At 37.5% G+C, this 10,826-nt stretch overlaps 1 protein-coding gene across 6 annotated transcripts; it reads left to right on the forward strand.

Annotated features, from left to right (window-relative positions):
* The first annotated feature begins 2,881 nt into the window (after positions 1–2,881).
* On the forward strand, positions 2,882–9,144 carry LOC106936107 (uncharacterized). Of its 6 annotated transcripts, none has more exons than XM_015016926.1 (5): positions 4,502–4,690; positions 4,770–4,996; positions 5,363–5,534; positions 5,613–5,740; positions 5,885–8,147. In XM_015016926.1, the coding sequence occupies exons 2-5, from the start codon at positions 4,895–4,897 to the stop codon at positions 6,200–6,202; spliced, it is 720 nt and encodes a 239-aa protein (XP_014872412.1). In that variant the 5' UTR covers positions 4,502–4,690; positions 4,770–4,894; the 3' UTR covers positions 6,203–8,147. The 6 variants fall into 6 exon arrangements, with proteins under 6 accessions (XP_014872410.1, XP_014872414.1, XP_014872412.1 ...); XM_015016927.1 differs by having other exon boundaries at positions 4,502–4,672; XM_015016924.1 differs by lacking the exons at positions 4,502–4,690; positions 4,770–4,996; positions 5,363–5,534; positions 5,613–5,740 and adding exons at positions 2,882–3,429; positions 3,659–3,811; positions 3,912–4,060 and having other exon boundaries at positions 5,885–9,144.
* Positions 9,145–10,826: the final 1,682 nt, after the last annotated feature.

Here is a 10,826-nt window from a genome sequence, read left to right on the forward strand (position 1 = left end):
AGAAAACCTCAAAAATAACTACACAGAAAACACAGATGGTCACAAACGGTGCATTACTTTAACCAGTAATAGTAACTCAGGAAAGAGATGGAGGAGATTGATTGTTTTCACAGATTATCTGTCTCATAACAAACTGCTACGACATCGTGACAACTTTAACAAATATGGAGAAAACATATTTTTTATTAAAGTTATGTACTGCAGCTTGAATAAAATGCAACTGCATAGCATTTTTAGAAGTCTGGATTGCTTTATGTGTAGTTGCACGTTGCTTTTGACTGTTGCTCATGGGGAGAGACATTTCAGTATCTAAAACTAATAGAAAAAAATTTAAGCAACCTACTTGCATACTAGATGTGGACTGTTGGATGTTAAATTCATGAGTAGTAAATATTGTGCTAATTATCAGTATTGAACCAAAGAAAGCAAGGCAGTTGTAAGCCTTTAAAATTGTGACGCTTTTTATGGGTCAAATAGACTCAAAAAATTGTAACAGCAGCTGTGCGGGGGGGTGGGGGGGGCAAACAAATTTTTGTCAGGGGGCCCACAATTCCTGGTGGCGCCCCTGGAAGCAACTAATATTTGTGATAACTCAGAAAGCTCAACTGACTGACCAAACCTCCTTTGGATAATTACCTTGCTTTTTTTATAGGCTAGATCAGGGGTAGGAAATCCCAGTCCTCAAGGATCGTGTTCTTTAACACACAGACGTGTCCCAGGTCCAACACATTTCAATAAAATAGCCGGATCACCTCCTAAGTGCAGTTAAGTTCTCCAAAGTCCTGCCAATAACCTGATTATTTGACTGTGTTTAAGTAGAGACGCATTTAAAGGCTGCAGGACACCAGCCTTCAAGGACTGGAGTTCCCCACCCCTGAGCTAGATTGTCTAATGACACACGCAATGAGAAAAAAGAATATTAATTTGAGAAGGGCTAAATATCAAATTGCTGCCTTCTGCTGTAAATATGTGATTCTGAGAAAATTAAACATGGAACAGATTATTTAAATGCTATTGCATCATTCTTTGCCCTTATCAATAAGTTAATTTTGATGTATACTTGAGTACAAGTATATCAGACCATGTAATTGTAGTGTACTAATAGAAGTATTTAATTAGTATACTTTCTATACTATAACTAATTAGGAGCATTTTTAAGTTTATAAGAGTACTTTAAGTGTATTTATAAGGACATTTTAAGTTCACCAAATTATACATTCAGGTATGTCATGATGACATAGAAATCTCGATAAACTTTCTTCTTTTACATTCTGACAAAATGAAATTTGCTGTTTTTTGACCAGAGCCCTTGAAATAGAACCTGCTTAATGTCATCACTTGATCTGGATGGCACGGCAGCTGACAGGTGCAAGGCGAAATGAGCTGCAAACAGGTGAAATGGCACAGCAAATGGCAAGACAAATTATACATGTAAAAAACAAATGCAGGAGAAAAGTGCTGCAAACCAAAAAATGCTGAATAATAGAAAATAGAAGCAAAAACCTTCAATAAGCAAAAAAGGCTACAATCACAAATAAAACACTGCAATCACAGGAAAAAGGAGCAAGAGGGACAAACGCTGCAAATGGCAAAAACAGTTGCAAACTCACTCCACAAAACGGAAGTGAGCCGGAGGAGAATCAAAAAAAGAACAAATCATATCGGACCAGATCCTCAGTAAAAATAAGAAGTGTAAGTGGTGAGTACATTATTAATTTGTCACAAACAGTTGTGATTTTAGGTGATAAAGTAATCCTCATAGCAGAATCTATCAATCAGTCCATCCAAAATGAGGCTTCTTTGAAATGTACACCTGAATTTTCAGAGCAGCATAGCTCCACTGTTTTGGCATGTGAGTGTTTGTTGTATTTGCATGTATTGTTTAGTACTTGTATCAAAATATAAAATTACTTTCTGGAGATTTTGATACTCCTTAGAATCTTAAACTTTGTCACAATTAATTATCCTATAAACCATCCAGGTTTTTAGGATCTGAATGGTTTATAAAAAACTCAGGATCGATTTATTTATTTATTTTATGATTTTTACAACAATAAGTAAAGAGGAATTGAAAGGGGGGAAATATGCGGCAAAAGTATTGAGGTCTGGAGTTGAACCCTGGGGAACTTTAACCAGCGCTATAGCCTCTGCATATAGGGGGCGCTCTCTACCCTCTATACCAAGCAACGGCTCATGCAGGATCTATTTACACTGAATGAAAAGGAATATATATGAAGTGACCAAACAAAATATCAAAAACAAAAATTCAGCCACTTTTTTGTGGTTTCTGGTAAAAACTAATATTGTACTATTGTGCTTTTGTACTTTTGCTCCCTTTTTGATCCCTAACCTAAATCCTCTGTATACTCTGTGAATCTTAACTTACCACATCTCATGAGTGGAGCTATAGCACACCCCCCAAAAAGTCTCTTTTCAGAATTACTGATTTGTTTACCAGTCGCCTTAAGGTAGCAGTCAGGAATCTACTCCAGAGCTTCAGCTGCAGAAGGAGGGCCAAGCAGAGATGAGGCAATCCGCTATGCAATTCAATCTCTGCCTCAGCCAACTTACATATGGCCATACATTTTTACACAGTAAAAAATGTGGTGTTAATATGTCAGTGTAAACCTAATTTAATCTAAATAGAGTATTTATAACTATATGGAGTGTAAATCGGCTCTGACGTTGGAGTTAAAAGTCAGAGTAAAATGCTACATTCACGCAGTGAAACTTTTGACTCTGTCAAGTGTCAATAACGCGCCAGTAAAGATTTTTGGCAACCGCGAAGAGGAGGAGGAGGAAGAAAGAAGACGAAGCAACAGTTTTCTTAAGTTCGTGAGCGGCTACTTCCATTTTTGGATTCTGCACGGAGTTGTGCTACAGAAAAGGTAAGTAACCCCTCCATGTCTCCTCATTTTTGTACCCGTTTTATTCCGTTGTTGACATTCAGGGTAGCGGGAGAAAGTTGTTAGGGCGAGAGCCGAGGGATAGCCCTATGCTAGGCAAGTTGTCCACCTCAAAATATTTGCTCAGTTTGTTTCTGAAGGTTGTCAAGGTAAGAATACGTAACTGTTCTAAATTGTAATAGTATTAATCACTGTTTCTTATACCTTAGCCCCAGGTTCCGTGGGTACTTCGGGTCGTAGCACCCACCGAGTCATGTTAGCATGGTTAGCTTCATGGATGTAGCAGCTAACAGGCGCCATACTGCTTGTACAGATTATGTTCAAGTGTATTGGGAATATGAACTCAGTTTTCAAATGGCATTACCTTTAAAGCACATAAATTAACTATTAAAATGTGTCTGTCATGGTTGTTTTTTGTTATTCTTTCTTTTCGAACAGACCATGCTACTGCGTGTCTTGTTTGGTGGGGAGCAGAAGTACGTGAAACTTTCTGACCTAACATTTGATGCATTCGTGAGAGAAGGTTAGTTTGTTAGTAAAATAATCTTACTACTTTTTTTCTTGCATAAGACACCCATCTTGCATTAAGTAATTTTTTTCTTTGCATTAACATGTAAAAAAAAAAAACAAAAGCGTACTGGATTGAACTCACTGGCATTTTGTAAAATTACTTGGGTTACTCTACTTACTTCACCCTTTATCAGCAGTAAATGTTTTCATTTTCACTTCTTTACTATTTCTTTCTGCTTTAGTGTGCCTGAAATTTAACATTCCAGAAGGCAGACAGCAGGATCTGAAGGTGTATGACCAGTCTGAAACAGAAGTTGATGTAGATGTTTTTGAAGAAATAGTGAATCAGTCACCTGGAACCTTTCGAGTTATGTTGAGCAACAAAGAAGATCCTGGTAATCACCAACAATTCACCGATGTATATATATTTAATTTAGAAGCTGGTTTGGGAGCATTAGAGTTCTCATAAACCGGCTGTTGCTTTACTTTTTGCAGGTGCTGTTCTATCATCATCGTCATCTTCAGTGACATCTGACGATACTATCATTCTGAATTTCACAATGTGTGACCCATCAGAAGAAGAAGCTACTGCTGAAGGAAGTCAACCTAAAAGGCCATGTCGCATAAATTATGAGGCACAAGCAGTAAGTTATTACATTTAATTTAGCATTGTTTATGTACTTTCTAGGTTTAGTGGTTCAAGAGTTTTAATTTTTTTTCTTTGAAATTGAAGTTGATTGAAAAAATCTTGACAACAAAGCCTGGTGGTGAGCGAATCATGCAAGAGTATGCAAGAACTAAATGCTTGACAGATGCAACCAGAAGACAGATGATAAACATCCTTACAGCTGCAATGACAGAAGCACATGGGTAAGAATCAACTTGGGCAACTTGGGCTATAAAGAAACATTTTGCTTTGCTTTTCATTATTTTTTCAAACATCAGTTTAGTGACTCATTGTTTGATCATATATCAGATCATCCCCGCCTAAAAGCATCAGAGTGATGTATGCTCAGGGGATCGTTGCCCTATTTCCCTATCTGGAGGACCCGTTTTCAAAACATGGATATGTAAGTAAAAGGGTCTTAGCAACATTAAGCATATATATTTACCTTCAAAGATGTTTATGGAATGGTAAGTCTGCTTGTATTTATTGACATAGGAGCATTACTATGATCCAGAGAGCGGTTCAGGATACCTTGCATGGCGTTTAAAGACCATTCAAAGAAAAACTGCAGAGGACAGAGGTGCCTCAGGTAGCAAATCTCCCAAAAGTAAGTTTCCTCAATAGTGAGTATATGTAAAGTAATGTAAAATCTGTGGCTGGGAGTTAGAAACCTTTTTCTTTTTAAGGTGGTGGACCAGGCCATGGTCACTCCAGGGTTTTCACTGCTGACAAAGTGCTGTCAGATGAGGAAGTGGAAGCAGCTGTTGCTGTTTTGAAACACTCTGCTGATGATGACACGGTCCGTGAGAAGATGAAGGCGACCTTCCATTACCGACATTCAATGGTCAATGATGAAAAGAAAGCAGAAAATGTCTTCTCTGTCTTTCCACGGTTTCTGGACACACCAGGACTGGTAAGACAGCTTTATCTCTTACACTACTAAAATATTCAGTGGCAACAATCCTGTAACCCTGTCCTGTAACCCTGTCCTGTAACCTGTGTATTACCAGTTTGAACCACAACTCTTTCTAAACGGTTTTCCCCTTGGCCAAGACACTTCACCTGGCTTGTCTGCTGGTGGTGTTCAGAAAGCCCGGTGGCACATGGCAGCATTGCTTAAGTCAGTCTTCCCTTGTGCAACTGTGGCTACAATGTAGCTCACCACCATCAGCATGTGAATGACTAAATGTGGTGTAAATCACTTTGGGGTACTCTGGACTTCATAAAGCACTATCCAAGTACAGGCCATTTGTGAATTGCTTTTATTTGTGCATTTCAGATAGAACAAGATTTCAGACTCTTGTTTGGTGAAGGCACTGCCAACAAATTTTTGGAGAAGTGGCCCACCTGTCTCAAATCCAAGGTCATAAAGGAAAGCCATGGCCTGGTACCCACCACTGAGCTCTTGGATTTATTGCGGAATGCAGAGTTGGCTACTGAAGCTGAGAATGGTATGTTGGTCCTCTAGGTAACTGTGACAAATTAATATGTTAGTGGGATGATGGTAACCTGAAGCTGTTGCTCTGTAGGTTGGGATAGTGACATGTCTGCTATTTTGCTTCTACTGCATCTGCTACCACCATCTGCACAAGGACGAAGGAGGCCGGGTAAGATGTCTGCATCTCAAGCAGTGGATCACCTCATCAGATTTCTAAAGGTACTGCTAAACAGTTGTTTAAAGATAAAAAAGCATAATTCAGTCTCTTCATTTTTACAGTTCAAAATTTGATTATGTCTGATCTTCATTCAGAAATTTTTCACTAAATACTTTTGTCATGTTTTTATTTATGTTTCAATGTAGGTTGGAACCAGTGTTCAGCAGCATCTTGACAAAATCAAGCAACGTACCCAGCCCTACCTCCTGGCCCATGGATCCATCCAAAGCAGTATTCATGCATTCTTCATTGTGATTGACAACTATGCCATTCCATGTAAGGCAACATGTTCAGTTGGAGCTCTTGATGAGCTCTTTAAGGCCCATTATGTGTTTGGTACGTCATACAGTGCTCCCTTGACCAACTTCTTCACCTTTCTCCAAACAACTGTTTACAACATAGATGTTGGAGAAACAAAGGAAACACCCAGAGTTGCAGAGTTGAGAGCAAGAATGCTCCATTAGTGTGACATCAAACAATGAAGTGTTTTATCTGCAAATGTGACAGTGATGCACCAAACAGCCTTGTTAAGCACCTTAAACTAATCCTTTGTTCTGGCAGGACTCTCCATATTCAATGTGGTCAAGTAGGATGCTCACGTTCTTTTGGGAGCTTTTCTGGTTTTAGAAAGCATCTAAATAGATGTCATGTTAGTGGTTCATCTGAATCTGTAGAAGATGGGGAGTTTTCACCTTACAAAGCTGTTCTGGACACAAGAGATGCCAGAGATGTTGAAATGGTGACTGAATCTTTAGAGGCTGACACAGATTTATGTTCAACAAACATTGTAAATAGTTGTGCATCAGTAATTTCAGATATGGAGGCTGCAGGTGTTGGCCAAAGTTTGGTGAATTCTGTTGTGATTTCCATGGAAGAGATTGTAAAAGACATCCAACATCACGCTAAAGAAACTGTAATAAAGAATGTATTTAGCAGTGAAAGAGATACTGTGATGTGCAAGAAAGTTGAAGCATGTTTTGAAGAACTTGAGAATCCTTTCACAATTCTTAACTCGGAATACAAAAGATCTAAATTTTTGTCAAGCAAGTGGGAAACTGTAAAACCAATTGAATGTGTAATTGGATCAAGATTTGACACTAGACGAAATAAGAAGACAGGAACATATGATCAGGTTGTAGTTCAAGACAAGTTCATGTATGTTCCAATTCTATGTACTTTGGAGTCTATATTTAAAAGTCCATATTCTACTGAAATGTTGAAAAGCTCAACTTTTGATGACTCAACCCTTAAAGATATTTATGATGGATCTTTTTTTAAGGGTCATCCTTTGTTTTCAACTGAAAAACACTCAGTGCAAATCCAGATGTTTTATGATGATTTTGAGGTAGCAAACCCTCTTGGTTCCAAACGAGGTATTTACAAATTGGGTGCAATATATTTTACATTACGTAACTTCTCTCCAAAATGGAATTCTCTTTTGGCTAACATACACCTTTGTGCCTTGTTTCATGCACAAGATGTTAAACGGTATGGCTTCAGTGAAATTCTTGCACCTATTGTTAGAGACATTAGAGTTTTGGAAACTGATGGAATTTTTATTCCACTGTACGGTTGCCAAGTTTATGGGAGTATTGTGCAGGTTACTGGGGATAATTTAGGCCTACATAGCTTGTTTGGTCTGGTTGAGTCTTTCAGTGCAAGGTATTGTTGCAGGTTCTGTTTAGCTGAAAAAGATGACTTTCAAACAGAATTCTCTGAAGATTCTTCCAAAATAGTGCTGCGCACCAAAGAAATACACACTGAACACTGCCAAGAAATGGCTTACAATCCCTCTCTTCCTTATGTTTTTGGTGTGAAGCGTTCATGTATTTTAAATTCACTTATGTTTTTTCACACAACTGAAAACTTCTCAGTTGATGTGATGCACGACATTTTCGAAGGTATTGGCCAGTACGAGTTGAAAATTTTGTTTGAGTATTTTAAAGAACACATTACATTGGAAGAACTGAATTTGAGAATACAAACTTTTTACTATGGATTCATGGAGAGGAACAACAGGCCAGTGGCTGTCAATTTATGTGGGGAATCGAATGATCTGGGACTAAATGCAGTTCAATCATGGTGCTTGCTGAAGAATGTTCCTCTCATGTTTGGAGATCTGGTAACATCTGATAATCCACACTGGCACCTCCTCCTTTTACTACTACAAATTGTTAATATTGTTCTTTCTCCAATGTTAACCCAAGGTCTGTGTGTATATTTAAAACATTTGATTGTGGAACATCACAAACTGTTTAAAAAGTTGTATCCACAAAAAAAACTTTTACCAAAGCACCATTTTCTCATCCATTATCCTAGGTGCATTCAGAAAATTGGCCCTGTACTTCATAGCTGGTGCATGCGCTATGAAGGTAAACACAATTTTTTAAAGAAACAGTTAAAGTCATTTAAAAACATTACCAAAACACTCGCTAAAAAACATCAAAATTATATGGCACATGTTTGGCAAGCTTCTTCAACTTTTAATCGATTGGACATTGGACCAGGGAAAATGGTATCTTTAAAAATGGTAAAAGGAGGTTCTGACATTTCTGAGGCAGTGCAAGTGTCTCATGAGGCTCAAGTTATGAAAGTGAACTGGGCAAAACACAGTGGGTTTATTTACCGTCCTCATCTGGTTATTTGTGGCAAAGTTGAATCTGAGATGCCTGTCTTTTACCAGATCAAGTCTGTGTTCATAGTTAAAGACAAATTGTTGCTGCTTACATTGCCTTTATGTACAGTAACTTTTCATGAACATTTTCATGCTTATGAAGTTACTAAAATGGTGCAAGATTTTGTTGTGTTTGATGTCAACCATCTATGTTATCCAAAGCCCTTTGACATACAAATGTCATATGAAGCAAATGACACTGCTCTCTTTGTTGTCCCATATTGCTATCTTTGGTGAACATTCTTTTGAAGATCATTAAAATGACACTGTTAAAGTAATTTTGTCACTGGATCATAAAGTTGAATAAATGTTGTCACTGTCAACTTATAACTTTGTGATTATTGTGAGTGATAGATTTTATAAAAGCCATATAATGCTCAAATTTAGCATTATATGGTATATGTGTAAAAAAAACTGGAGAAAGGAAAAAAAAAACAACACAATAAAGTGTACATATTTAAGTAAATTTAGTGTAAAATTAACAACATAAAAATAACAGTATTACTCTGAAGAGTGTAAAACAACAATAGTGTTAAATAAATTGACTCACTGACTTGTTGTTTTTGACACTAAAATGAGTAAAATTAACTCTGACAATTTGACACTGGCTATAGAGTACATTTTACTCTATTTTCGAGTGGGACCAAATGTTATCTGAAACGGAGTTAAATTCAACTCTATAGGTGTTAAATTGACACTTTGTTTTTTACTGTGTAAGTGCTTCACACCTTAAAAACACAACAGTCATAGGACAGTCAACAACAGAAGGATTACATTTTGTCAAGTGNGAACAGACCATGCTACTGCGTGTTTTGTTTGGTGGGGAGCAGAAGTACGTGAAACTTTCTAATCTAACATTTGATGCATTCCTGAGAGAAGGTTAGTAAATTAGTAATATAATATTGCTAAAGAAATCCATCTTGCATTAAGTATTTTTTCTTTCCATTAACGTATTAAAATGTTGTACTGGATTGAACTCACTGGCATTTTGTAAAATTAGTTGGGTTACTCTACTTATTTCAGCCTTTGTTTATCAGCAGTACATGTTTTCATTTTCACTTCTTTAATATTTCTTTAGTGTGCCTGAAGTTTAACATTCCAGAAGGCAGACAGCAGGATCTGAAGGTGTATGACCAGTCTGAAACAGAAGTTGATGTAGATGTTTTTGAAGAAATAGTGAATCAGTCACCTGGAACCTTTCGAGTTATGTTGAGCAACAAAGAAGATCCTGGTAATTCACCGATGTATATATATTTCATTTAGAAGCTGGTTTGGGAGCATTAGAGTTCTCCTAAACAGGCTGTTGCTTTACTTTTTGCAGGTGCTGTTCTACCATCATCATCTTCATCTTCAGTGACATCTGATGATACTATCATTCTGGATTTCCCAATGTGTGACCCATCAGAAGAAGCCACTGCTGAAGGAAGTCAACCTAAAAGCCCATGTAAAATAAATTGTGAGGTGCAAGCGGTAAGTTATTACATTTAATTTAGCATTGTTTATGTACTTAATAGGTTTAGTGGTTCAAGAGTTTGTTTTTTTTTCTTTGAAGTTGAAGTTGATTGAAAAAAATCTTGACAACAAAGCCTGGTGGTGGTGAGCGAATCATGCAAGAGTATGCAAGAACTAAATGCTGGACAGATGCAACCAGAAGACAGATGCTAAACATCCTTACAGCTGCAATGACAGAAGCACATGTGTAAGAATCATACACTGAGGCTATAAAGAAACATTTTGTTTTGAATTGTTTTTCATTATTTTTTCAAATGTCAGTTTAGTGACTCATTGTTTCATCAGATCATCCCCTCCTAAAAGCGTCAGAGTGATGTATGCTCAGGGGATCGTTGCCTTATTTCCTTATCTGGAAGACCCATTTTCAAAACATGAATATGTAAGTAAAAGGGTCTTAGCAACATTAAGCATATATATTTACCTTCAAAGATGTTTATGGAATGGTAAGTCTGCTTGTATTTATTGACATAGGAGCTTTACTATGATCCAGACAGCGGTTCAGGATACCTTGCATGGCGTTTAAAGACCATTCAAAGAAAAACTGCAGAGGAAAGAGGTGCCTCAGGTAGCAAATCTCCCAAAAGTAAGTTTTCTCAATAGTGAGTATATGTAAAGTAATATAAAATCTGTGGCTGAGAGAAACTTTTTTTTTTAGGTGGTGGACCAGGCGATGGTCACTCCAGGGTTTTCACTGCTGACAAAGTGCTGTCAGATGAGGAAGTGGAAGCAGCTATTGCTGTTTTGAAACACTCTGCTGATGATGACATGGTCCGTGAGAAGATGAAGGCGACCTTCCATTACCGACATTCAATGGTCAATGATGAAAAGAAAGCAGAAAATGTCTTCTCTGTCTTTCCACGGTTTCTGGACACACCAGGACTGGTAAGACAGCTTTATCTCTT

This window comes from Poecilia latipinna, unplaced genomic scaffold (assembly GCF_001443285.1).
Source record: "Poecilia latipinna isolate Pla-1442-1.1 unplaced genomic scaffold, P_latipinna-1.0 Scaffold2079, whole genome shotgun sequence".
In the NCBI taxonomy this organism is placed as follows: Eukaryota; Metazoa; Chordata; class Actinopteri; order Cyprinodontiformes; family Poeciliidae; genus Poecilia; species Poecilia latipinna.

Bases quoted from the DNA above. Each gene is read 5' to 3' on its own strand.
- LOC106936107 (XM_015016924.1), top strand. From the start codon at position 6,217: ATGAAGTGTTTTATCTGCAAATGTGACAGTGATGCACCAAACAGCCTT.